The sequence below is a fragment of the Suillus fuscotomentosus genome, assembly GCF_016647785.1.
Source record: "Suillus fuscotomentosus strain FC203 chromosome Unknown F5891scaffold_2, whole genome shotgun sequence".
Taxonomy (NCBI): domain Eukaryota; kingdom Fungi; phylum Basidiomycota; class Agaricomycetes; order Boletales; family Suillaceae; genus Suillus; species Suillus fuscotomentosus.
In genome coordinates this window covers 734,509-760,382 of record NW_024539514.1, presented here as the reverse complement: position 1 = coordinate 760,382, position 25,874 = coordinate 734,509, and the positions used below count along the sequence as shown (strand labels likewise).

General features: G+C 48.2%; 10 protein-coding genes across 10 annotated transcripts; 5 read left to right on the top strand and 5 right to left on the bottom strand.

Annotated features, from left to right (window-relative positions):
* Positions 1-82: 82 nt before the first annotated feature.
* Positions 83-2,071, top strand: F5891DRAFT_1124580 (pyridoxal phosphate-dependent transferase; the record flags this gene model as incomplete). Its single annotated transcript, XM_041363903.1, has 13 exons — positions 83-109; positions 226-230; positions 318-348; positions 408-493; positions 554-623; positions 678-757; positions 816-952; positions 1,045-1,085; positions 1,141-1,286; positions 1,321-1,395; positions 1,446-1,686; positions 1,740-1,840; positions 1,969-2,071. The coding sequence occupies 13 exons, from the start codon at positions 83-85 to the stop codon at positions 2,069-2,071; spliced, it is 1,143 nt and encodes a 380-aa protein (XP_041233302.1).
* F5891DRAFT_996712 (uncharacterized protein) lies at positions 1,892-7,158 on the bottom strand. The gene is made up of 8 exons (XM_041378398.1): positions 6,951-7,158; positions 3,840-6,889; positions 3,595-3,790; positions 3,286-3,545; positions 2,816-3,237; positions 2,738-2,763; positions 2,558-2,678; positions 1,892-2,510 (listed from the first exon to the last, which is right to left on the bottom strand). The coding sequence occupies exons 2-8, from the start codon at positions 6,866-6,868 to the stop codon at positions 2,227-2,229; spliced, it is 4,338 nt and encodes a 1,445-aa protein (XP_041233301.1). The 5' UTR covers positions 6,869-6,889; positions 6,951-7,158; the 3' UTR covers positions 1,892-2,226.
* A 13-nt stretch (positions 7,159-7,171) lies between these two features.
* Positions 7,172-10,342, bottom strand: F5891DRAFT_1160803 (terpenoid cyclases/protein prenyltransferase alpha-alpha toroid; the record flags this gene model as incomplete). Its single annotated transcript, XM_041365241.1, has 12 exons — positions 7,172-7,458; positions 7,510-7,656; positions 7,709-7,931; positions 7,980-8,085; positions 8,135-8,283; positions 8,333-8,964; positions 9,020-9,155; positions 9,212-9,308; positions 9,363-9,484; positions 9,537-9,781; positions 9,838-10,002; positions 10,046-10,342. The coding sequence occupies 12 exons, from the start codon at positions 10,340-10,342 to the stop codon at positions 7,297-7,299; spliced, it is 2,481 nt and encodes an 826-aa protein (XP_041233300.1). The 3' UTR covers positions 7,172-7,296.
* Positions 10,343-10,608: 266 nt separating this feature from the next.
* F5891DRAFT_996706 (uncharacterized protein) lies at positions 10,609-12,044 on the top strand. The gene is made up of 3 exons (XM_041378397.1): positions 10,609-11,554; positions 11,602-11,777; positions 11,832-12,044. Exons 1-3 carry the CDS (start codon positions 10,741-10,743, stop codon positions 11,931-11,933), a joined length of 1,092 nt encoding a protein of 363 aa, XP_041233299.1. The 5' UTR covers positions 10,609-10,740; the 3' UTR covers positions 11,934-12,044.
* On the top strand, positions 11,997-12,801 carry F5891DRAFT_996705 (60S ribosomal protein L30). The gene is made up of 3 exons (XM_041378396.1): positions 11,997-12,256; positions 12,367-12,514; positions 12,573-12,801. Exons 1-3 carry the CDS (start codon positions 12,124-12,126, stop codon positions 12,637-12,639), a joined length of 348 nt encoding a protein of 115 aa, XP_041233298.1. The 5' UTR covers positions 11,997-12,123; the 3' UTR covers positions 12,640-12,801.
* Positions 12,802-12,996: 195 nt separating this feature from the next.
* F5891DRAFT_996703 (uncharacterized protein) lies at positions 12,997-14,583 on the bottom strand. The gene is made up of 4 exons (XM_041378395.1): positions 14,301-14,583; positions 13,995-14,030; positions 13,816-13,939; positions 12,997-13,760 (listed from the first exon to the last, which is right to left on the bottom strand). The coding sequence occupies exons 1-4, from the start codon at positions 14,439-14,441 to the stop codon at positions 13,210-13,212; spliced, it is 852 nt and encodes a 283-aa protein (XP_041233297.1). The 5' UTR covers positions 14,442-14,583; the 3' UTR covers positions 12,997-13,209.
* Positions 14,584-14,952: 369 nt separating this feature from the next.
* Positions 14,953-17,319, bottom strand: F5891DRAFT_996700 (uncharacterized protein). Its single transcript, XM_041378394.1, has 6 exons — positions 17,238-17,319; positions 16,876-17,187; positions 16,374-16,817; positions 16,215-16,321; positions 15,998-16,165; positions 14,953-15,942 (listed from the first exon to the last, which is right to left on the bottom strand). The coding sequence occupies exons 2-6, from the start codon at positions 17,162-17,164 to the stop codon at positions 15,010-15,012; spliced, it is 1,941 nt and encodes a 646-aa protein (XP_041233296.1). The 5' UTR covers positions 17,165-17,187; positions 17,238-17,319; the 3' UTR covers positions 14,953-15,009.
* A 34-nt stretch (positions 17,320-17,353) lies between these two features.
* Positions 17,354-18,615, top strand: F5891DRAFT_996690 (eukaryotic phosphomannomutase; the record flags this gene model as incomplete). Its single annotated transcript, XM_041378393.1, has 8 exons — positions 17,354-17,440; positions 17,493-17,613; positions 17,664-17,829; positions 17,884-17,946; positions 18,004-18,040; positions 18,091-18,282; positions 18,340-18,454; positions 18,509-18,615. 7 exons carry the CDS (start codon positions 17,357-17,359, stop codon positions 18,442-18,444), a joined length of 768 nt encoding a protein of 255 aa, XP_041233295.1. The 3' UTR covers positions 18,445-18,454; positions 18,509-18,615.
* A 52-nt stretch (positions 18,616-18,667) lies between these two features.
* Positions 18,668-23,346, top strand: F5891DRAFT_996686 (DNA polymerase family B-domain-containing protein). Its single transcript, XM_041378392.1, has 24 exons — positions 18,668-18,848; positions 18,901-19,037; positions 19,090-19,161; positions 19,215-19,294; positions 19,345-19,455; positions 19,507-19,642; positions 19,711-19,823; positions 19,870-19,967; positions 20,024-20,184; positions 20,233-20,475; positions 20,526-20,791; positions 20,839-21,232; positions 21,291-21,442; positions 21,496-21,612; positions 21,664-21,787; positions 21,840-22,003; positions 22,058-22,152; positions 22,200-22,285; positions 22,333-22,392; positions 22,443-22,499; positions 22,547-22,696; positions 22,748-22,876; positions 22,931-23,067; positions 23,118-23,346. Exons 1-24 carry the CDS (start codon positions 18,796-18,798, stop codon positions 23,229-23,231), a joined length of 3,249 nt encoding a protein of 1,082 aa, XP_041233294.1. The 5' UTR covers positions 18,668-18,795; the 3' UTR covers positions 23,232-23,346.
* A 486-nt stretch (positions 23,347-23,832) lies between these two features.
* Positions 23,833-25,439, bottom strand: F5891DRAFT_996676 (uncharacterized protein). The gene is made up of 7 exons (XM_041378391.1): positions 25,192-25,439; positions 24,955-25,141; positions 24,722-24,905; positions 24,563-24,669; positions 24,346-24,509; positions 24,101-24,289; positions 23,833-24,028 (listed from the first exon to the last, which is right to left on the bottom strand). The coding sequence occupies exons 1-6, from the start codon at positions 25,318-25,320 to the stop codon at positions 24,155-24,157; spliced, it is 906 nt and encodes a 301-aa protein (XP_041233293.1). The 5' UTR covers positions 25,321-25,439; the 3' UTR covers positions 23,833-24,028; positions 24,101-24,154.
* Positions 25,440-25,874: the final 435 nt, after the last annotated feature.

The following is a 25,874-nucleotide window of genomic DNA, read 5'->3' as shown; positions in this document are numbered from 1 at the left end:
CATCAAGACCTCCTCTTCCATCTCTTGCGCACTTACCCGTGCTAGTATATTCGGTTCTCTGTTTCCAAGTTCAACTCGTAAGATGTCTACAGATAGTAAATTTGCTCAGGTGCGTGCCGTTCTTTGGTCGTTCAGGTGTTGACTCTTGGGATTAACGCTGAGTGATAGGCTCCACACAAGTGAGTCATGGTTCAAGCTCGTATAAAAGTTGTCTGAGACTGACAGACCGCGTCCGTCATTTACAGACTTCTGGTGTATGTCTACTCGTGCTTTTGCCTGCGTGGAATGTATCTCATCTGAGTGTCTTGCGTTCTCAGCATCCCAGGACCGATTGAGGTCACGGATGAGGTGCGTATACACTTGTGTCGTTTCTGCATGAATTGTAACGCTCATAAAAATGTTTATAGGTCCTCTTTGCCAATGCACATCCGTCGATGTCGCATATGTCACCCGACTTTGCAAGAGTCTTTGGTGACTGCATTCGCATGACTAGGCAAGGACACGCAGTTCACGGTGACTTAGCGGCCGAACAATAAACTCACGTGTTTGTCAGACAACTTCTTTACTCAGAGGACGCGCAGCCGTTCCTGATCGCTGGGTCAGGCACATTGGGATGGGATCAGGTATGAGTCTGATGTTAATTTCAGGGTGCAAAATGTGTTTATTTGTGGCGCTAGGTCTCTGCAAATCTCGTAGAACCGGGCGAAAACGCGCTCGTTCTGCATAGTGGTTATTTTGCCGATAGCTTTGCAGACTGGTAGGGACAATGATGGGGCAAGCGTCGTAGTGTTTGCTCATTCTTCATGGCTCTCCAGTTTGCAGACCTATGGTGCCAATGTCGACCAGATCAAGGCTGAGATTGGTGGTGCTGTTAAGGAGGCTGATATTGAGAGCGCACTTCAAGCGAAGAAGTACAAGGTTGTTACAGTAACTCATGTCGACACCTCGACAGGTAAGTGATATTTTTCAGGGTGCCTGATATTATATAGGTTCCTGATATCGGACTGATCTATCTTGGGTAGCCGTTTTGTCCTGACATCAAAGCTATTGCAAACGTCGTGAAGAGAGTTTCTCCAGACACACTTGTAATTCCCCAAAAGACTCCTCAGTTCACGTGTACTCATTATGGATTGATGCTAGGTCGTTGTTGATGCTGTCTGCTCTGTGGCGAGCGAAGAAATCCAAATGGATGCCTGGGGCATTGATGTCGTATTGACAGCCAGCCAGAAAGGTTTGGGCACACCACCGGGTCTCAGCATCGTCGTTGCTTCTCAGAAAGCCGTCAGGTTTGCCTTTTCCCCTGATACCATGGACGTGCAGCTACTCATACAAACTTCTCAAGGTATTCGAGAACCGTTCAACGCCGGTCACAACCTACTACGGCAGCTGGAAGAAGTGCGCTCAGTCCATATTTTCTATCCTAACATAGATTTATTCCCAAATAGATGGCTACCCGTAATGAAGGCCTACGAGAACAACTCTGCCGCCTACTTCGCCACGCCACCCGTCAACCTCATCTATGCGTTCCACGCGTCCCTCACCCAGATCATGCAGGGCTCTGTCTCGCTCGAGCAACGGTTCAAGCTCCACAAGGAGGTCAGCAGACGCGTCAAGAAGGCAGCAGAGGAAATCGGATTCAAGGGCGTGCCTCTCAGTGAGGACGTCCAGGCGAATGGCATGTCTGCAGTGCGTGCAGTATTGTGATTACTTTGAGACCGAGACGTTGATACCGTATACAGCTTTACTTCCCCGACGGTTTCACAGCGAGCGATATCGTTCCTCGTCTGTTGAAGAAAGACGTCGTTGTCGCTGGCGGATTACATGCTAGCATCAAAGGTCAGTCAAGTTTTCTGCGAGGAGTATTTGTTACTGAAAATCATCCTGCTCCAAAAAGACAAATACTTCCGTATAGGGTGCGTTGTTTTCTGTAAATACTTGTGGGGTGGTGTGACTGACATACACTCTCAGGCACATGGGTGTTTCTGTAGTTGACCCTAGTCGAGGGGACATTGACAAGGTTATCAGCGCCGTGAAGGAGTCACTCGCAGAAGCTAAGGTTAGCAAGCAATAGGAATTAGAGTGAGATGATTTTATGTGGCACATACGATACAGTGTTCGAATGGATATCTCAATTTCATACGTCATTCCATGACCAGCAAGTTGTAAGGTGACTTGATACCCAAAAATAGATCTCATAGATGTAGCGATTGTAAAAGGTCGAGGACCTCATGCGGCGGCGGCTTCACGATACTGTCCTTCTCCGCCCATGCCTTCGTACCACTCTTTCCCGGATGTTGTTGGAGCAATATATCCCGCCCTGATGACAAAGTCACCAAAATGCTCGCCCTCGTTTCGCTCGAGCGCATATCGCTTGATCATAGGTTTAAGGATGGCGAGGATCTCAGGTTCCGATACTGTTTCCCGGTAAATCTTGTTCAGGCGCTGACCGTAGTATCCACCACCAAGAAGCATGGAATAAGATCCAGGCGCTTTGCCTACAAAGGCGACCTCTGTAGAGATATTGAGCGGGGATTTTATCGCAGCGAGAGTATCTTACCAGCGACATATGGTCTTGCGCAGCCGTTGGGGCAACCAGTCATCCGCATGACAATGGAATCATTGCGAAGCCCATTCTCCTCACAGATTTTCTCGACCTTGTCAATGAGTACTGGTAGATACTAGAAGACATCACGATGAGATCAAAATTTTTTGGGAGTTCTACAAAGTCGCTACTCACACGCTCAGACTCAGCCATTGCGAGACCTGAGTGTATTCTCATGTCAGAAACGATATTTGTAACTGCAAAATTACTTACCGCACGTCGGGAAGGCCACACAAGCCGATGACGACAGCCGCAAACCAGTGTGGTTCAAGTTGTCCAACTTGTATTTGGCGAGTATCCTCTTGATCTCGGGCACGTCTTCCGTAGAGATTTCTGAGATCATAATATGCTGGTTCGCGGTCAGACGGAATGTGCCCTTGTGTATTTTGGCAATCTCGCGAAGACCAGTTTTAAAATCACGATCGGGCTCGTCCTGAATACGCCCGTTCTCGATGAAGAGCATAACATGGTGCCTGCCATCGTCTCCCGTTGACCAGCCAAAGTCGTCGATGTTGCGGTCGAACGTGTATGGCCGTGCTGGAGCCAATGGATAACCAAGTCGACTCTCAACCTCTGCTTTGAATGCGTCCAGTCCCATCCGATCAATAGTGTATTTCAATCGAGCATTTTTGCGACTGAAGACTAATTAGAACGTGAAAGTGTGGAACATTTAGAAGACTTACTCTGCACGATTACCGTTGTCACGCTGTGTAAGCATGATCTTTTCTGCTACGGTAGGGCCTTGTTGGACGGTGCAGAAACCAATGACATCCGCCACTCGAGGGTATGTTTTCTTATTACCGTGGGTTACTCCCATGCCACCACCGATAGTAACATTGAAACCAGCCAATTCTCCTTGCTCATCGACGATGGCGATGAAGCCCAGGTCGTTTGCAAAGACATCAACGTCATTAGTAGGTGGTACCGCAACTGCAATTTTGAACTGTGGCAACATCAGCATTGGTTTGAAACGAGTGCAGCACGAAGCATACCTTTCGAGGAAGATAGAACTCGCCGTAGAGCGGCTCAAAGTCCTTGACAGCCTCACCGGCAACCATTTTCTTGTCCAACCAAATCTCGTGGTATGCTGTTGTTCTAGGCAATAAGTGAGCGCTGACAAGCTTCGCGAAGTTGTAGACCTGCGCATGAAGTCGGGACAAAGAAGGAATAGCGGAACAGATAACATTCCTAAGGCGGACGATCAGCAAGAAACATCACCGCAAGCCGCAGAACTCACCGATTGACGTCGCCACACGCAGCTAAAGTGTCCAACAAGACTTTGTTGATTTCCTGAATGGAAGGCTTCAAGTGTTGCTTGATGACACCGTGGAACTGGAATGTCGCTCTTGTAGTGATCTTGAACGTCCCATTGCCATGTTCATCAGCGATCCGGTCCATTTGTAACCACTGCTCTGGCGTGCACACACCACCGGGAGTGCGAACGCGAATCATGAAGCTGTAGGCAGGTTCGACGCCTTGAGCCTGACGTTCGTCACGGATGTCGCGGTCATCTTGTTGGTAGATACCGTGGAACTTTGTGAGCTGGGTGTCACTGGGATCGAGGGCGCCCGTGCTAATATCTTCGAGACCCTCAGCAATCGTGCCGCGAAGGTAACCCGAGGCCGCCTTGATATGCTCATTGGTGATCGGGTCAGGTTCTGCTTCTTTCACTTCAATGCTGTCGACACCGAACGTTTTCCACACGAGGGGCTCCCACACTTTGTACCCGGTGTCTTGTCCATCTGCATCCTGGTCATCACCGAGCCCGATATCTGCAAAGCGCTCTCCCCCCAGCTGCTCCAAACGAGCGTCGAGGTCCTTGCCCGGCTTGTTGTAGTAGTGAGCATCTTCTGGGCGTGGCCAGTAATGGCTGTCACCAAGGGCGAAGACCGAGTATCGAAGCTTCGAGAAGGGCTTCTCCCCACGAAGAGCAGCAGCGTTGAGCGCCTTGAACAAAGTCCGACCGTTCTGTGGGGGCTCACCCTGACCTGCCACAGACGTGACGAAGGCCACATACTCCTCTTGAGAGAGGGTATCGATGGACATAGAGTCGATGGTGCCGATGGATGTTGACAAGCCTCTGGCTTTACCGCGGTTGGCCAATCGCTTCGCAAACTTCTCTGCGGTGCCACCGTCCGATGCATACAGCACTACCAACGGTGGTGCATCAAGCGAGACAACTAAGTCATCATATGCCTGTTGTGCCTTCTTCCTTCTCGCCTCCTTCACATTCTCACCCAAGCTGCTTACCAGTTCCGTAGCAAGCTCGGGCTTGGAGCGTACGAGTTGTGCCAGATGGTTCTGCCTGTCGAGGAACTGCTGTAGGTCATTCTTCACGGCGTCCGAGTCGAGCGCGAATGGCTCTTTGCCTTGTGCTTCCTTCACAGGGTCCCAACGGTAAAGCGGCCAGTACCCAGCATCGACAGCAAGCTTAGTTTCCTTCAAAACCTCAAGTGCTGGTGCATCCTCATTTTGGTAAGGCAGGTATGCGAGCACGACGCTGGGGCCCTTGTGCCTATCCGCCTCCATGACTGCTTGCAGTACTTGAGCATACGACGAATACACTGCGACACTCGCTACATAAACATCGCCGTGGTTCATTGCGTACAGACCGGCGTCTTGCTTACGGCGGTGTGGATCGGCGGAGTTGCGGGATGTGTAGGGAAGGGTGTCGATGATGAGAATGTTGATGTTGAGTCCGGATGCGATGGCGTGGTGCAGACCAGAGGCGCCAAGATCGTAGGACCAGGCGTCTGAGCCAATAATCCATCTCGAGCGTGTGGGGAAGTGTGCACGGAGTGCAAGAATGCGGTCGATGATAGGACTCGAGAATTTTGAAGACTCGAGAACGGTGACGAGCTCATTTCCCACCGAGCGACTCTTGGCATCGTCGTCCTTGGCAAGGACCCACTGGCTACAAAGTTTATGCAGCTCGGGGCTGACGTCTTTAACCTCCAATAACTTCTGCACAGAGCGAATGAGTTCATTTCGTTGATCAAGTTGTCCTCGAACGCGACCCAATGCAAACTCCGGACTGGTGGCAATAGCACCTTGTTTAAGCACCAAGTCAGGCGAATTGGAAACTTCGAGACGTTCACCAAAGATGTGAGACAAGATCTTCGTATAAGACGACTCGTGCTTGGGTATGTGTGGCACTTCTAGCGAAAAATTTGAGGAGGTGCTGGTGCTTCCAAGTTGAATTGGAGCAGAAGAGGGAGCTGCTTGGAGAAGTTTCAAGATTGCGAGGGGAATCTGAGCAGGGTCATTGAAGTAAACGCTCTGAATGTGGGGTCGCTGCTCTACTTCCCGCTGGTGAATTACATTGACAAGTTCAAGGTACAAAGGTGTCCATTTCGTGTTCCAGCGTTGCAGCTGCTCGAGAATGATGACACGTGATGCAGATGGTGGAATGACATCGAGTATGCGGGAAGGGAGTGGAGTGAGCAAGCTGAGTGAGACAATCGACACTCCGTCGATATCCACAGAAGGGATATCACCCAACCCAAAGATGACAGTGTGGGGTTCGCTGGGACCGTGCACAGACAACGGGGGGCATGCGCGACGGATGCGAACGACCGTAGAAAGCGCTGCGCGTTCGTAAAGCTTGAAAAGCTCTGAGCCAGGAGATACTATAATTGATGAATGACCGTTGAGACCGTTGGTGCCATTTGCACTGATCGCATGACCATTGTGTTCGTTCGTTCCATTGTGCCCATTCACTCCATTGGTCGACGCAAGCTTCTCCGAGAGAAGGAAAGGCTGCACCTCACTCTCTGGTATGACCTCCACTGGATCATTCATTGCGTCATAAAAGACATGCACGACTGCCTTCTTCTCCGTCCGTGCTAACCGAGATGCCAGGAGTGAGTTATCGTGTGCTTGTTGGGGGGTTCTGGAGACGAGGAAAAAAGGGATGGCAGAATGGAGCAGAAGAACTTCGGACAAGTCGTTTTTCACGGCAAGATGCAAGACAAGGGGAAGTGAAGAAAGTTCAGCGGCATCCAGGACAAGCCTGATTACAGTCTGTGCTGCTGCTGAAGAGGTGAACGAGATGAGTCCAGCAGCCGATCCGTTTCTGAGTAATGTTGACCCTGGATCGCCACCTAGGGGCACCGACAAGATTGTCGGACGTCGACTGTAAGTCGCAGAGAGTGAGCTATACTCTTTTGCGAATTGTGAGGTGGATGGAAGGGTGGGCTGGGAATCTACGATGATATCCGAAGCCAAATAAGCCACCCGGGCCACACTGGAGGTGGCGCTTGACATAATGACTTTGATGAGTGTCGGCTGCAACACATTATTAACTAAATCAAATGCAAATTGTCAGTAAGAAAAACGATGGACCTACCCTGACTGCAAGCAGAGCGGAGGGAGAAGACACTGAAGATGCGATGAGACCATTTGAACGCTGGATTCAAATCGGCTGACAGCAAAAGCACATCATCTTGTGCCATTTGTTTGCCCGCATCCTACCGAATTCCGAATTCAAGTTTGCCTGTTCACCGGTGCACCCACGGTGACATGGACAGGTGACCTTACGAAACTGCCAAGTAGTACTAGTCCCCTGGTAAAATAACAAAAATATCATTCGAGATACAGGTATATGAGCTATCGGAGCCCTTCGCAATATGGAACAACGCGGAACTCTCCCTCCCATGACACAACTCGAGCAACAAGCAGTCATCTTATCAAATTCACATCGTAAGAGTCTGCCCGGCTTGCTCCTCCAGCTCATTCAGGTAGTGATACGCTCTTCCAAGCATCCAAATAGGGAATGAAAATTTGAAGTTCGGGTATGATATAGTGCAATTCTTGTTAAACACTCCTTCAATCGCCTCCTGCGGCCATGATCCATCCTGCGTCGTGACTAAGTTTTTGGAGATCATCATTATTTGTGCTGAACTCACGGGTAATTGCCTATCAATGACCAACTTGACAGCCTTTCGAATAGGTTCGGGATCGGGATATTTCGCGTACATGAGGGCCATGGTCGCCCAACAGGTCTGTACGACCTGAGAGTTCTCGTGCTGTATCCAGGTACCCTGTTCACAGGACTACGGAACAAATTAGGAATCCAGTCCCGGATGTAAATTTGGATGCACCTACTTTATAACTTTCGCCCCAACCACCATCTTCTCTTTGCCATGAGAGAAGGAACCTACACGCCCGTTGTGCGTGGGAGCTGTTTGAATAGTCCTCTCCAACTAGCGACAGACTCTCAAGAGCAAACTGCGTTGCATATGTGAAGCAGATTCCCCAGGAGCCAACCCAGCCGCCTTCGGCTTTTTGCGCCTCGTGTAAGAACCTGATCGCACCTTTGATAGTTTTTCTGAAATAATTGTCAGGACGATAAGCAGAACAGCGGCTCCTTGCTCACTCAATGTCAGCAGACCGGTAGTCTGGATAATGTTTCCTAAAGATAGACAGCGACGTAATCACGGAGGTTGTGCACTCTGGATAACAGAACTCGATCATGATGTCACCTACAAGTCGTCATTTGAATAGTGAAAGTTATGAGAGTAAACGACTCACCAAAAACCTCTGCAGGGTTCAGCCATTCGAGCCACTTGGGACCCCTGACCAACTCATAACTGGCAAAACCGCCATTCGGGTTCTGCATAGTTAGCATGACGTCTACAGCATCAAAAAGTCGTTCGTCTGAGATGATTTTCTCCGAGCCTCTGTTAGAGTGTTCAGTTGACAGTCCAAAAAGATAACAGTGATACCAACTCGACTTGGTTTTGTAAATACAAGACCGCTTTCAGCCCCTCGCCAGTACAATCGCTGACCGTGTACCCCTGCTCTTTGGTGCTAAATGGCCAAGCTCCCTTGGTGGTGTGACGGTAAGATGTCTCGTAGTGCTTCGGGTTCTCTCTGATCTGGCAAATATCCAACCATCCAAGCGCCTTCGACAAACTTTCCTTATTCACCTCCTCCTTCGCAAGGCCGGTCTCAACGAGCGCCTGCGTGATGAAGCCAATATCCCATAGCTGGCTCCCATTCGTCCCACACATCATCATGCCTTCCTGGCCAAGCCACATAAAATCTGCGCGTTTAATAGCGTGTTGCTTGTATGCTTCACTGTTGGGGCCTTCGACATGAGCACGGCAGATGAGGTTCATCATTTTGGAGACAGGCCCAAGGGTCTGGTATTCGGTGTTCTCGTCCTCGAGAACGATAAGGTGGTATGCACGTGTGAGAGCTGCCCTGCGGAGGGGAGGGATAACGCAGCCCTCATACATTGAAAGAACAGAGTTCATAACGTCCAGGACAGTGGTATGAGGGGAATACAAGTCTGCTGCACACACGTTATTACGCTGCGAGGGCCAGTGGATCTGATAATAGTTAGTTGGGTATAGTTCCTGGAAGTTGGAGCGTCAGCAAACAAAAGGTAAGATTCAGCAATAGAATTCTCGCCTCTCGGAGGGCTCGAATCAAATCATTTTCCTGCATTTTAAATCGGATGCCATAGAGATAGCTCATGGGCACATAGACAGTCCGGGTATGTATCCACCAGCGATGAGGATGGAAAGGCAGCCAATCAGGAAGGAGCCTTTCAGATAGTTCAGGTGTTAGTTCAGGTGCCAAGATGAAAGCTTGCAAACGGACCAAAGCTCCGCAGGGACTGGGTTCACACCAGCCCAATCATACACATTCAAGATCGCGAGCCAGAACTTGCCCCATGCAGGAGCACCAGTGGCTCCTCCTGTACTTGAAGAATTAGGCCACATACACCAACAAAGCTGAAGGATGAGCGCACCAAGTTTGTGCAATGTCTCACGGGCTCTTACAGCAGCTGGGTGGTCTGCCTGCACACCGAGAATCCGGAGAGCGGTATAGTTTAACGCTGTCCCAAAAACGGTCGAGTGTCCTTCAATATGTCTGTATGGATTTATGAAACAGGGCGAATAGCAAATATTGCATTACAACTTACATTCCCCAACCACCGTCTTCCGAGTTGACATGGTTCAGAAGATAGCGAATCATCTCCAGACGCTCCTCCTCCTTGAAGCTCATGCCAGACACGTATGACCCAATAACAAGGCCGGGGAGAAGGAACATGGGGCCACCGTACTCGCCCGGCCAGTGTCCATCATGAGACTGAAGGTGCTTGTAGAATGTATACCCATTGCGGGCTGCATCCAGCGCATCGTTGGGCTTAGGAAGGTCGGGCAAATTCTATTCGGCTGAGGCCTGAGCGCGTTTGTGAGCTAAAATTTGAATGATACACTTACTAGTGGAATACCAATCCAGTACTTGTCTACATCATTCTGAGGCCACTTCTCGCACTCCTCATCTGTTTGAAGGTAGTGCCATGTGTGCCTTCCGCCGTCATTTACGAGCAACCTCCAACGGCTGTAGTCAGTGAAGGGCTTATTTCCAGACTCTGGGATGTTGAGCTGAGGCCACAGCGCAGAAACTTCAGCTTCCGTTGGCATGTACATCATGGTTGGAGAATGAGAGACTAGATTCGAAGTCTTCTGAATCCGTTTGTATGATACAGCCGGGTAACCAGTATCTCGGATAGTAAAGTTGGTTCATGATGTAAACACCGCGTCCACAACCGAAATCACCTAATTCTAGCGTTCCACGATGGTCAGTTTCCGAGACTCGTCCGTCGTTATCATTGAATCCGGCAGAACACTCATCAGAGCAGGCGTTGGCTTGCAAGATCTGCTCAAGGCGCCATCTATTGTTCGTATCATTCATTTTCGTGTCTGAGATTCCATATTGATACATGCTACAGGAAATACAAGCTCGCGTCGGTCTGCGACGCAATCCAGGTGATAGTGCAAATGGCTCACTTCTCTCTGAAGCCAGGCGAGAGTAGCGATAATCTGCGTCACTCCTGCATCCAGCAGTCGTGCAGTCGACTTTGCCTTCTCAGCCTAGTCCCTCGGCGAAGGTTCACGACTATCTCGTCGGCTCACAACTAGACGAAGCTCTCGAAGCTGGTCATGATATTATCGTCTCATGGCCATTTGCAGATGGTGATGTTCGTGATTGGACTCAAGCGGAGGCACTCTGGTATGTTTGTGATTCTATTATTGTATCCTCACCTCACATAGTGTGACCAAGGAAATATGTTCTGTTCCATACACTTCAACTCAAGCGAACTCAGAACGAGTGTCCCTGTTATGCTGTCCATGCCAGCAGGCCTCTTCAGAGATTCGTCAGAACGCATATGCCAAATCTTTTTCGAGCGCTTCAATGTCGCAGGCTTCGGTCTCCTTGACCGCCCCATGGCCCAGCTCTATGCCGCTGGACAGCTCAGCGGAGTCGTGGTCGATATCGGTCACGAAATAACCGACATCACCCCAATTTACGATGGATTCATCATGCAAAACGCTCGTTCGTCTACACCTGTAGGCATCAGAGATTGTCAAGTTTACCTCGCCAACCTCCTGCGCTTCAATCAGTCAGTCATGGCGGCGGCATCACCTCCGGACAAACTGAGTGACCCGGAGGTTACTCAAAGATTCTTAGACGATCTAGTTAAGCATGTTTGGTTGGAAGGCCTTGTCCGCGTTCCATCAGACGGGCAAACGGTAGATATACCAGAAGATGAAGGAGTCACAGATATAGCAGCAGTCCTCGTTGCTGGCAAGGAAAAGGCCGTCATTGAGACGGGGATGAAAAAAAAGCTGACTGCGAAGGCTTCTGCTGCAGAGCAAGCTCGGGCGAGGGAGATTGAAGCACTTGATCTTGTCACTGTGGAGTTCCGCGGACACTCTATCACTCTGGGCAAAGAGCGGCATCGGTTTTGCGAGCCGCTTTTTGATCCTATGCTGCTGAACGGGCTGCCTGTCGAGCGTGTGGATCCTTATGAAGGGAGAATATTGCCCTTGCAGGAGGCTGTTGCATTTTCCGTTCGCCAAACGGATGTCGCCCAAAGGCAATACATTTGGCAAGGTTTGTTTATTAATGGCGATCTTACAAATCATGTCAAAGGTGCGTGATCATGTACCACCAGTAAAGTCGGAATTAATCGTGCAAAGGCATCGGAGCTGCACTGCAGTCGCGGTTAGCGCCTTTCATCCTTAGCACTCCAGATCAGGCAACTGATGTGCAGCCGCGGTCGATTCGAGTACTGACCGTGCCTGAATACTTTGCTGAATACCGAGAAAAAGGAGATGGCTTTGCGGCTTTCCTTGGTACTAGCATTGTTGCGAAGGTATGTGTATTGTTCGATCGCATTCAAGGTCTTTCGGTTGATGAGCCCCCTTAGATCGCGTTCAATGAGTCACATGGGAAGAACTTTGTGTCAAAGACTGATTATAATGAGAAGGGGCCACACGCTATTCTAGAAATGTCTCTAGCTTCGTTGTAACAACTTTTGCTATGTTCACTGCAGTTCTGTAAAAGTTGACTTCTTGATTGGGGGTGGTTCTGTCGGAGTTGAACCCGTTTTGGCCAAAACTGTACAGTTCATCCATCATTCTGAAAGTTAGATTTTGTCATATCCACAAGCCGCTCGTCATCAAGCTCCTCAAGACTCCCCGACATACCTAAATTTACCAATGGCCCCTTCCAAGAAGTCTAAGGCAACCAAGTCGTCCGAGTCCATCTCGTCTCGTCTTGCGCTCGTCGTTAAGTCGGGGAAGTACACCCTTGGTTACAAGTCTGCTCTCAAGCAGATGCGCAGCGGCAAAGGTGAGCACTCTTTCGCACTCACGGGGACTGGAGCGTGAGGCTGAGAAGGTCCCTTGTGCTGACAATAAATTTGCTTTGTGTTTGTTCTACTCGCATCCGCGATGATTTAGCCAAGCTCGTTCTGATTGCTGGCAACTGCCCACCACTACGCAAATCTGAGCTCGAGTACTATGCCATGTTGTCGAAGACAACCGTGCACCACTTCTCTGGCACGAATGTCGCACTTGGCACTGCCGCTGGAAAGCTTTTCCGTGTCGGGTGCGTAGTCCCATATATCTCGATTCTTAACTCAAACAAGCTAAACGGATTCTCTCAGCGTCATGACTGTTACCGATCCTGGAGACTCTGATCTCCTCACCTTCGCAGAGGGAAACACTGCATAGACCTAAAATTGCAATGAGACGTCGGAAGTATAGGCCTATGCTATTATAGCCATACTTTGTGCATCAGTGTGCTAGTAATTATGTTTACTACTTGTCGTTATGATTCATGCATGTAAGGACGCCGCAAAATGTTCACTGCACATAGCCTATCTTGTCTTTAAACGTCGAGGGAACAAGTAGGACAAACTCCAACTCTCGATGTCCTCTATCCATGAGCGCACAAGAATTGTACAGCCAAGCCGCAAGCTCCAGAGTCTCCCAAACAGCAGATGAATTCAATGAGTAGGCACAGTTAACGGCAGATATGAACCTCGAGAGCCTGTGCTCTGGTTGACTGGCCGATCGGAAAACAAAACAGAGAGAAAGAAAAGCCATCATATTGAACTATACACCGCAGAAATGCAATGCAATACTGTCGAATGACAGTATATAATGTACCGGTAGCAGAATGGGACAATGAAGACAGTACAAAATGACGACGACGAACAGTACATGATGCGACAACGATAGCCAATTACTAGTAGCGACCACGGCTCTCTGTCTCTCGCCCCTACAGTCGCAAGACTTAAGCTATGCTCCTCCATTGACCACTCCATCTTTTGCAAGCTCTCCGAATTTCCGCTCGAAGATGGAAATACCGATGGTCGTAGGAACGAAATCATTGCGCGGAAGTGGGCTAGGCATGGATTGAGGATACGAGAGCCTTTGGTTCTCGTTCAATGACGGCGGCTGCCTTCGTACGTGGAGCACAAGTGGCTTCGACTGCTGAGGTGGAATCACTGGGCGGACCAGATCATCGAGTGGGATGATGTGGTTCGAATTTGAGTCATCCTTGTCTGGTGCATCCAATCGTCTCCATTTTCGGGAAATTGGTTCCACCGGCGCGAGTGGACCAAATGGTTTGTGAGGTGGCAGTGAGACGAGAGGAACAGTGAATTGCCAATTAGGTAGTTGATGATACGACGGTAATGGTGGGGGATGAGTCACAATTCGTCGTGATGGTGGTGCGGTAGCAACGAGCCTGTCAAAGGCCAGAGTCACAGGGCTATTGACGAGATCTTTATGATCGGTCGTGAAGTGGAGCTCGAGTTGAGATGCTCGCGGAAAAACTCGCTCACAATCTGAAAATATGACACTGAAAATGAAGTAGATTGCCATTTTTAGAGTGCGACATACCTTGGACTGGACAACTGATTGCAAGACGAGACAAATGGCTGAGGTCCACATGTGCTTTCAGTGCATCCTTCGTGATGTGCACACGACCTGCACATCTAAGATAATGACATTGGTACTGTCCCTCCTACAAGGACAGTAGATAAGCAAAATGAGGTCAGTTGTGGATGAAAAAAACTCACTATGTTGGATATGCGATCACAGTGTCTTAAGGTATGCTGTGTAAAGAGGAGGTTTGTATTAGTACTGACCAGTAATGGAGGATGATGCAGATGAAATGGGCAGAGTGAGTGAATACCCACTCCAAGAGCACATTAGAAAACCTTCAGCATGACCACTCAGCACTGTTGACTAGAGAGCAAAGTGTGACAGCTGAAGATTTTCTAATGTACCCCTAGAGAGAAGTACAGCTCAGCACACCACCATCAGAACATCTATGACTAGTATCTAGTACATCTAAAGTAGATCAAGAGCAAATCTAGATTCACCTTTGTTAAATTATACCAACTGTTAAGAATAACTGTGCACCCTTCCCACTCGCATGGCATGGGTCTGATTACTTGATGAGCAATATTAGTAATTTCATGAGGGGAAAGGAGAAGATCTGAGGGCCCAGCAACCTCAGACATCTAAGAGAAGATTGGTGGTTGAAAAGGTTGAATGATGTGTTTTTCATGACAACAATAAACATAGGTAAACATCCATGACCACCTTGTGGTCAGATGATGACTATTGTTTTCACCATATGTCTTCGCTGTTGGACTCTAGGCTATATACCACATTCACCTGATTGTCTGTGAAGTGTAACAGTGTCACTTGAGATCAACTCCCATTACAATCTAAATGGGCTAGGCTGGCAGACTTGTCACCATCACTCGCTCGCCGTGGGATGATTCAGATTCATTCTCAGCTGAACATGATTTCGAGCAATGGTTGTTCTTCATAGGGACATCTCTAAGCTTTGTAAATCAAGAGTTGGAAGTCACATTTGTATCCACACTACTTATATGTGAAGTACTGTGCCTCGTGGCAGGGTCAAAATGCTTTGTTGACAACCATGTCCTAATAGTGCAGTCACCAGGGTCCAGAGTCTGTTAGTAGGGCAGGGATGTGGCCCAATGCCCATTCTCATTCATTTCATTTTTTGTGGTCCATGTAATTTTGTTCCATCAGGCTGGTAATGAACTACATCTACCATCATGCTCCAGTAAGAATTTTCAACCGTGCTTCAGCCGCTCGGGCCCTTCGTTCCCGTTCCACCTTTGCTCTCAACTCAGCAGTTAAGCCGACAACGCCATCAACTGCGCCGGACGAACCTCCGAGCTTTCGGGGAGCTGTAGGGTCTTGAGAACGAGGCTCCGACTTTGCTTCCACCTGTTCGTCATCAATGACAGACTGTTTACTTTCTCGTTCTCCGTCTCTGGCCTCCCGTTCCCGCATTTTCTCTTTCAGGCCTTTCTTTCTTTGCTTTTTCTTCTCGTCCCTCGCTTCTTCCCTTTCCTTGTTGAAGGTGCTTGGTACATGTGCCGCCCCGAACCAGTCCCACCAGTCAGGGTGATCTCCCGCGCACTGGCGAAAAATGTCACGGACTGCCCTTGCACGAGCTAAGTCATAGGCAGTACGGCGCGAACCTACACCCTGTAAAGGAGGCGCGTTCGATGTGTCAGATTCGTTGGCAGCTTCCTGAAGTACGCCTGAAGACGGAACAAGGATGGTCGGATCGGCGTGCAGTTCGTACAACAGCCAGCGTGTAACGTCTTCCTGGCCTGATTGCACAGCGATCTGGAGCAACGATGCATGCCTATCCCCTGTCCATTCTGGTATGAGGGCATCGACACCACCGAGGGAAGCGCCTTCGCGCTCCCAGAAGGATTTCAAAGGCTCTGAGCGACCTTTGCTGATCATATCTAGTAATCGAGACCACTTCTCACGGTAGGCTTCCTCCTCCTTAGTCAATCGTTGTGGTTTTGCCTTTTCAGGCACCGCTGTGGGCACGACGGAAGGTGTGGCTTTGGGCTTGGGCAAGGAGGCAAGGAACGCTTCGTCCTGCGCTCTAAGCGCTTCCTCTGTAAGGTGTGACGTCTTAACTTGAGTGAGCTCCAGGAGGCATCGCACAAGCTCAGATTGAGTCTGCAAGTAGAAAAATAACAATTACGCGAGTGACAGCGGTAAAAAAAAAACGTACTGGTCGGCGCGTTGGAAAAGGGAACGTTCTCAGACGATCGTCTCCTTTGTTGATGACGCAATTTTCATAGTCGAGAAATATGCGCCTGTTAGAGACACTAGCACGCAACCAAATTCTTTCGCAGTCCTGAATGTCATCAGCCCAGTCAAGAAGAAGGTTACGGATATCCTAGGAGTGCATGTTCAGCTATAGCGAACGAAAAGGAAGGCTCGCTTACATCTCGGAGAGCTTGCTCGCCATAACGACGAAGCATAGCACCTGCACTAATCGCAGCACCCTTGGAATTGTCATTTACCGATTGCGAACCACCCTGTTTACGGCGAGCTAAACGCGATTTTTTCAGTACAATGAATAAAACAATCATAAATACACTTACTAGTGTAACGGTGAAATGTCTTGTGTTTCAGAATTGATGTCTCCGGCTTGGGTTTTGGCGGTCTCTTCTTCGTTTTTGCAGAGAAAGTAGAATCCTGGTCTTCTGCAGGTCTACTGACTTCTACTATTGCGCCTGCAAAGTGACCTCCAGCAACCATAAACATAGCCCACTTTCGTCCACCTTCCACACGTTCTTGAATGCTCTTCAGCTCCGCCAAGTATGACGGAGCAGGGGTATCTATTGGAAATAGCATTCTGTACACCCCGATTTGAGTGGATGGAGGCGAATGAAACCAGGTAAGCGCTGTAAGTGGTGTTTGTCGCTCCTCGCTGAGGGAAGGTGATCTCGACGTTCGCTTTGTTTTGTTCACCAGGACCTTGACTGCATCGGAGTCATCAGAACTCTCGTCAGATGATGCAGACCCTGAAAGGGAATCTTCAAGGCCTGGCTTATACGAGGTATATTTCGTAAAAGCGAATGACGAGTAGTTTGAAGTGCGTACCGTCAACAAGCTGCGCAAATACTAGCTCCGTCACAGGGCTGCCACCCCTCAGGCGAATCTTTACATTGTATCGATGCCAGTCGGATCGAAAATGGGATCGTTGCTCAGTTACGTCTGCAAATGTCGCTCCGAGACAAATGTTACACGCTCTCGCGTTGTCTGATACTGGAGGAGCTGTTTGAATGATAGTCGAGACTGCCGGGGGTGGTGGTTGACTGATTAGATTCCGAGGTACAAGGGTCTCCAGCAATTCAGGAGGCAGCGAAAAGACATGGTATCTCTGGGCCATTTGCGCAGGTTTTTCTTATGAGTCTGCGAATAAAACCTGAGCGAAAAATGGTAGCATAGGGCAAACCACGGACCCGGTAAGATGACTGGATGAGAGTCACCGACAAAGGCTAATGTCATACTTTCGGAGATGGCCGAATGTAGTAGTACTTGGACTGATTGGCCACTAAAGTAGGTTTACAACCGTACCATCATGGTGTCTGCAGATTTCGCTGAACGGCCAGTCAAGAAGCTCGTGCTATTCGATGTCGATGAGACGTTAACGCCCGCACGTCAGGTAATCCAGCTTCCAGATGACTATCATGCTTGATGTCAAGATCTCCCGACAGAGGGCATGTCCAGAAATGATCCAGCTCTTACGCGACCTCAAAAAGCATGTTGCTATAGGCTTTGTTGGTGGGTCTGATTTCGTCAAGATATCTGACCAGCTCAATGTTGGTGATTTCAATGGTACGAAGCTTTTCCTCATTGACTGCTAACATATTCATACGCATCTGCAGTTCTGGAATTTGACTTTGGCTTCGCTGAGAACGGCCTTATCGCGTATCGACTCGGAAAGCTGCTAGAGTCTCAGTCCTTCATCAAAATGGTAGGCGAAAAGGACTATCAGGAGCTGGTCAACTTCATCTTGCATTACATTGCTGACGTGAACATCCCAATCAAACGGTGAATTTCTCTGATCCTTGGCGGTCGATCGACCCATTCACTTGCGATTTATAGTGGAACATTCGTCGAGTTCCGCAATGGCATGATCAATGTCAGCCCTATCGGCCGCAATGCAACGTGGGTTCATTTACGTGCTATTCCCTGGACTTGTGTTAACACCCCTTGGCTCCGCAGTATCAAGGAACGCAAAGATTTCCAGGCTTACGACAAGGTAGTAACATGAGACAACCATTCATTATGTTACTCACGGATCCTCGGCAGGAACACCACATTAGGGCGGACTTTGTAGAAATTCTCCGGGAGAAATTCAAACGACTGAATTTGACATTCTCTATCGGTGGCGAGATATCATTTGATGTCTTTCCGCATGGATGGGACAAGACTTACTGCCTTAGACATGTCGAGAAAGATGACTTCGAAGAAATCCACTTTTTCGGGGACAAGACAAGCAAGGTAAGAGTCGAGTTTGTTACTAGGTCAAATTTCATCCCCCTGATAATTTCTGTAAAGGGGGGTAACGACTACGAGATTTTCAGTGATCCTCGTACTGTCGGGCACACCGTTAAAAATCCTGCAGATACGATGAGAATCTGCACAGAACTTTTCCTGTCATGAAGTGCTCAATGTAAGTTCGAAAGTCACATGAAATTGTAGATTCAAAACCCATGGACTCGCGTAGAATTTCGGATAACAGTTACAACTATACCAATGACTCTTCGTAACTATACATGGACTAGCTTATAGATTGCCATTCAACCTTGCAATTGACTTGGACTGAATTGTGTACATAAGCCAAACATAAGCGAACAAATACGACCATACGTGTTTTAATTCAAAACGCGTTCGCTCAAGTCTTGTACATTAGTACTTTTAGTACTCGGTGACCAGGTCTACATCGCCTACTACCCGGCGCGCTTGTGACACGTCGTTGTTTGTACTATTCCTCTCATCTACTGAGACGCGACGATGGTTGGCCCGACAAATTCCACACGACAAAATCAGCTAACAGCGCGCACACGGTAAGGACCAGAACGCGTCACAAACGTCTTTACTCAGATACATGTTTGACAGCACCAAGCCGAATGTAAGCTCGGAACCTGCCGCGAAAAGGCGCAAGCTTGGCCCAACCAACTCCCAGAAAACGCAAGATTCGTCCTTCGCAGATGTGTTAGAACAGCTGAGTCAGGACAGAGCACATGACGGTGTCGGTACGTAGCGTGGAGAACTCACCATTACTTTGATTATTGATAGTAAGAAAAGCTGCTGAGGGTGGGGCTGATAGCTGGGCCCGCCCGAATCTTCCCTCCATTAATGAGAAGCGAAATAGCATCAGTATGTACACATGTTGCCTGAGGCTCATTAACTTACGATGCTCCCCCTTACAGTATTTCAGCAAATCGATGTCGACGAAGCAACGGACTACAGCAATGGGTCTATCGTATTGAGGCTGTTTGGCGTGACAGAGGTACTTTCTTTATACTTGCGCTTTCACGGAGTTCTCAAATTATCTTACAGGACGGAAATAGCGTACTCGCATATGTCACTGGTTTCCTTCCTTACTTCTATGTCGCCGTCCCTCGCGGCTTTGATGAGTCAGATATTGACGCATTTGCAGATCAGTTAAACGTATGCATCATGGTTACGTACAAGGTGTATCGTGGCTGAACTTGCCTACAGAAACAGGCTCAAGGCAACTTCGTGAGGCAGATAGAGATTGTCAAGCGGCGCAGCCTTTGGGGTTATCGTGGAGATGACTGGGTTCTTTTCATGAAACTTACAATATCCGAACCGAGGAATCTCCCGAAAATTCGAGATGAGTTTTTTTTTGTTTCGTCCTGCACCAATGCTTTCTGCATGTACTTATTGATCTTTGACCAATACGCTTGTTTGAGAGGGGCGAGTGCGGGTTTCGAGACCTTTTCCCCACCGGACAACCTTGTTCAACATTCGAGAGTAACATTGCGTACACCCTGCGTTTCATGATCGATACCAAGGTATGGAAACACATGTCACAAGAACTCTGAGATGACACTTCTGCAGGTTGTAGGCATGAACTGGATTGAGATTCCTGCCGGTCAATACAAACTTGTGTCCGAAAAAGACAAGAAATCCACATGTCAGATTGAGCTTAAAGTCAGGTAATTTTTACTCCGCTTTGTCGTGTGCATAGATGTCTGATGATGCTTTGCACTAGGTGGGATGCCTTCATCTCGCACCCACCGGAAGAAAACTGGCAAAAGTTTGCACCTCTTCGTATACTGAGCTTCGATATTGAGTGTGCTGGCCGGAAGGGCATATTCCCCGAGGCACAGGTTGATCCAGTCATCCAAATTGCTAACATGGTGACGAGGCAAGGTATGGGATCTGAAGTTTTCTATGTATTCGCTCACCCTGGATTTCAAGGCGAGACCAAGCCGTTCATTCGCAATATTTTCACCTTGAATACATGTTCACACATCGTCGGCTCACAAGTGATGTCGTTTGACGACGAGGCTGAGATGCTGCAGGCCTGGCGAGACTTTATTGAAGAGGTTGACCCAGATCTTGTCATTGGGTACAATATTGCAAACTTCGATTTTCCATATCTCATGGATCGAGCAAAGCATCTCAAGGCAAATAAGTTCCCTTTTCTTGGTCGCATGAAAGGTACGCATCTCTGTTTGCTGTTATAAGATCATATTTATTTTGTCTCAAAGGTTCCAAAACTCAAACGAAGGAAACGCATTTCTCTTCGAAGGCATACGGGCAGCGTGATTCCAAAGATACAGAGCTAGAAGGTCGACTACAACTCGACGTCTTGCAATTCATGCAACGTGAACACAAGCTACGTAGTTATACCCTCAACTCTGTTTGCGCACAATTCCTTGGTGAGCAAAAGGAGGATGTGCACCACTCCGTTATCACGGAGTTGCAGAATGGTACTCCGGAGTCCAGACGTCGGCTGGCCGTCTACTGTTTGAAGGTGATCGAGTCTTTTTATGACATCTTTATCGTTCTTATAATTGCTAGGATGCATATCTCCCCCAGCGCCTGATGGACAAGCTTATGTGCTTCGTCAACTACACTGAGATGGCACGTGTTACAGGCGTTCCCTTTAACTACCTCCTTTCTCGTGGCCAGTCTATCAAGGTGCTTTCCCAGCTATTTCGTAAAGCCAACGAAGAGGGATATGTCATTCCTGTTTTGAAGGGCGAGGGCTCGGATGAGCAGTACGAAGGTGCCACTGTCATCGAGCCGAAGAAAGGCTACTACGATACACCGATTGCAACTCTTGATTTCAGCTCATTGTATCCGTCTATCATGATGGCACATAATTTGTGTTATACGACGCTCCTCGAAAAGAGTACCATTGATCGCTTGCAGCTTGCCAAGGACGTAGACTATATCCAAACCCCCAATAACGGTATGTCAGAGCCGTTGGTAAGCAGTTTTTAGATCAACTGGCTAATGCTTCTGATTAGATTTCTTCGCTACTACGGCAAAACGAAAGGGTCTACTACCTACTGTCTTAGAAGATTTGATCTCTGCTCGTAAGCGTGCGAAGGCAGATCTCAAGAAGGAGACCGATCCATCCAAGCGTGCAGTCTTGGACGGTCGTCAGCTTGCCTTGAAGGTGCTGTGGATTCAGCTAGTACAGTGACCCTATCTGATGTCACTGAATTGCAGATCAGTGCCAACTCTGTCTATGGATTCACTGGTGCGACGATTGGAAAATTGCCCTGCCTTCCGATCTCCTCCAGTGTGACAGCATATGGGCGTCAGATGATCGAGAAGACTAAGCAGGCAAGTCGTAGTCTGTCCGCCAATGAACACCTGATTAACGGCCCTTTGTAGGAAGTCGAAGCAGAGTTCTCCATCAATAATGGACACGCTCATAATGCCGAAGTGATTTATGGTGACACTGACTCTGTCATGGTCAAGTTTGGGCCTGCGGAGTTGGAAAAGGTCATGGCTCTTGGTTAGTACCCAACTAACAACCTAACTTGCATGCGACTTACAATGTTCTACAGGAGCAGAGGCGGCGGATTTTGTGACGGCAAAATTTATCAGACCTATCAAGCTTGAGTTCGAGAAAGTTTATTACCCGTATCTTCTCATCAGCAAGAAGCGGTACGCTGGACTTTACTGGACAAAGCCAGACAAATGGGACAAGATGGACTCAAAGGGGATCGAAGTTTGTTCTCATCTTTAGTAGGTTATCGTGGATGTACTGAATTATGGGATCTAGACGGTCCGGAGAGACAACTGTCGGCTAGTATCGACAGTCATTGAGACTTGCCTACATAAGATGTTGATCGATCGAGACGTCAGAGGAGCTGAGGAGTAAGTATACATTCCTTGTCTTTTGGTTGGTAGCTCAACTATCCCAGGTATACAAAACGCATCATATCCGATCTTCTGCAGAATAAAGTGGATATGTCCCAACTGGTGATTACAAAGGCTCTGGCCAAAGCAGGTATGTGAGTTTTGAACAAGAAGTGACTGGTGCTCTGATGTCTGTAGACTATGCTGCGAAGCAAGCGCATGTGGAGTTAGCAGAGCGCATGCGGCAACGTGACGCAGGTTTGTGACTGATGTGGACGTCCGATATGAGTCCTAATATCCATGGTCAGGTTCTGCACCGGCCTTGGGTGACCGTGTCGCCTACGTTATTGTTAAGGGGATTAAAGGTCGAATTCCTGTCAACTATCATAGCTCTATGCTGACTTGAGAATAGGTGCTGCTGCGTACGAAAAATCCGAGGATCCTCTTTATGTATTGGAGAATAACATTCCTATCGATACTAAATACTACCTCGAAAACCAGCTCTCGAATCCTCTTATGAGAATTTTTGAACCCATCCTGGGTGAGAAGGCAGCATCGCTATGTAGGTCGCTTCATTGGCTGCATGAATCTCGTCTTTTGATACGTTCCACAGTATCTGGCGCGCACACCCGGACAATCCAGATCGCAACACCAACAGTCGGAGGTTTGATGAAGTTCGCAGTGAAGACGGTAACATGCCTTGGCTGCAAAACTCCACTGCGGTCGAATAACAGCGTAACAAGTGAGCCGAAACAAGTAAGCTTCTGATCCTATCTCACTATCGCCTTTGCTGCAGATGGCGCCGTATGCAATAACTGTCGACCAAAGATGGGAGAATTATATCAAAAGCAAATCACCAGCGCATCGCAACTGCAAGTGCGGTTCTCGCGACTGTGGACGCAATGCCAACGTTGTCAGGGCTCTTTGCATCAAGTGAGGTTATGTCTGTGGTTGCTTTGACTGTCACTGACACTGGTTGATAGGATGTGCTATGTTCTAGCAAGGACTGTCCGATATTTTACATGCGAAAGAAGGCGCAAAAGGATGTAGAAGATGCGAATTCTGTCCTCGAGCGATTTGATGCAGATCTATGGTAGTTCATATCGATGTATCGTTATTTCTCGTTTCGCTTGGTTTCTCTGCACTCTTGTATCATTAATCACGTAAAAATATTTCCCTCCAATGTGGTATAGCCTGATATCTAAGGCGGTTGTAGGCACTGGGTTAAACGTCCGATCCTCGACCACTGGGAACTTTAGGCAACTGACATGGTGAGAGTCTTGATTAGAGCAGCTGTGCGTGCGCACGAGCATCTTTATTCCTGACCATCACCACCTTCGCCTACCTTTTTGCAAAAAATCTGAAGCAGCACCTTTGGGACGGGGACAACTCAACACCTGTATGCCAGTGCGCTCTCATCGTCAGTGAACGTGTCTGGAGCTCGGAACAGTGCATGTCGTGTCCACGTCCCGTCACGATCCATCCGTCTCGTCTGACCAGGTTTTACACATTCTCCTCACGTCTGACCATCGTCGGCCACATTCTGCCAACTGTAGGTTTTAGCTGGGCTTGAAGTTTCATTTTCAGCCATCGCGCAGTGTTCAACCTGCATTGAAGAGTATTCCCCAGCATCGAAGTATGCTTAGTATATTCGTCAAGCGTAAAATGTGAGAGCACTCAGGAGTTTCAAACGGAGGGGGTCCTAGAGAAAAGTGTATTAACCGTGAGTGTACAACAAATTATTATTATGAGCGACAAGCATAAAGCCAGAACCAGTTACGATGGCGTAAAAATGAAAAAAAAAACTTTGTTCCGATGCAAGTACTATTATGTGTGTCCATAATGATGATGTAAGTGAGTTCGAACTATACAGAAAGAACATATACGGTATGCCCTGTTTTGTAAAACGTCGAGTTTCTAGGAGTTGAATTGCATGTGCATTACATATGATCTCTGTGATGCTTACCTCAGAGCGATGTGATGGTATGCAAGTGAGAACCCCAGCAAGGACAGACGAAACCTAATCCTTAGTCAAATCGAGGATCTCTATAGCGGGTTTCTGCCGTCGTGAGACCCCGCATTCCAACTTAACGCGCGAGGGCTTCTGGTCCTCAGATATCGAGGTCAACTGGGCACGTAAACGCTGGAGCTCCATCTGCGAGTAAAGAATGAGGTGAGTGCCCTGAAAATGTCGCCGAGGCTAGAGTTTACCTCAAGATGTTGGATTCGGGGCTTCACGTCCTTTGGAGGCAATGACAAACTTGAAGGCTCATAAGGTCCGTCAATGATTTCGATGTCATCGCCATAATCATTTGCCTCTTCCTTGCTTGAGTTATTCGGTGTCAATGGCGCTATGTCCATTGCCTGTAAGATGTCTCAGGTTCAAAATGGGTGAGTGGCACATACGCGTAAAAATAATATGGTCTACCCAAGCGCGTGTATTTAAACACAAATACAGTCGTAGGACGGTCATCTGGTTTGAACGTGACGCGGGATGGTTGATGATGCACTTGTCGGGGAACTTCTTCTGCGAAGCTTAACAGATGATAGTTGTCAAAAGTGAGACATGGGGTGAAATTCTACGCACATGACACGATGAGCACATGCCTTCTTAGACCGTTCATGTACCTTGCCTTCTCGCACATGGAGGGTGTGATTTTTCGATTTACCATGTTTAACTACCTGCTTCGTCCTATACTCCCCCGTTTCTACCTTCAACACAATCTGACCTATGTCCTTCGAATTTTGATCATCAAGCATGGAGTCATCGTCTGAAGTTTAGTGTTACGAGGAGAATCTATACTCTTTTTGCATACTGACCAGTAAGCTGAATGTTTGAAAACATAAAATCTCTGGTGACTGATTCATTGGTCAAGCATGTGCGTTCCTTTGTGCCGACCCAGCCTGGGCGCACAGTCTGTCCATGACAGCGAACACCGTCGACGGAGACAGCTGCTTGGATGACCCAGGACTGCTCGGCTGCGTTCATCCACCTGACTCCAAATTTCTTGTAGAGGTATGTAAGGCTTCCGCCAGTATATATGATGAATAACACACCTTGCCCTCTTCCGATGCGATCCAGCAGGTTATTCTGTTCTCCGTTGGTGTGCTAGAAGCAACAACAGCATACTCCGGGAGCTCCTGGTCGTCGATGAATACATAAGCAGACAAGTCTCCAAATATCATGATGTACAGCAGATGTGAAGCAATATTGCAAGACTTATGAGAGATGCAAAGTAGGCAAGTGACAAGTCAAACGATTTGACTATTTTACCTTGCGAAGCAAGGTCATAGTAATGACATTCAAACAATGGCGTCACAGAACACGTGATGAAATTCCAACGGTGATTACAAATAATTTCGAGTCCAGATCGGGAACTTCAAGTTGTGACGATGTCCGGCTCAGAAAGTTTATCACTGGCCAGGCAGATATTGGAACTCGGGATAATATAGGTTGCATCGTAGAACGACTACGTGTAGTACGAGACTCATCTATGTCACCTTGCTTGCAAAGTCATATGCCAAACGGATAACACGTCCTTCGCGATGACTGCACGCTTCGTAAGACAAAGAAGAAAGACGACGAGAAAACAGCAGCGTCAAATAAGGCAAGCGGAAAGAAGGTTGATTTGGGCAGCTGCGACGAAGTTGGACGATTGATTGGACTGCACGTTTGTGGTTGAATGTATTTTGACGCTAGCTAGTAAGAATGACGCAGATGAATTAACAACGCCAAATAA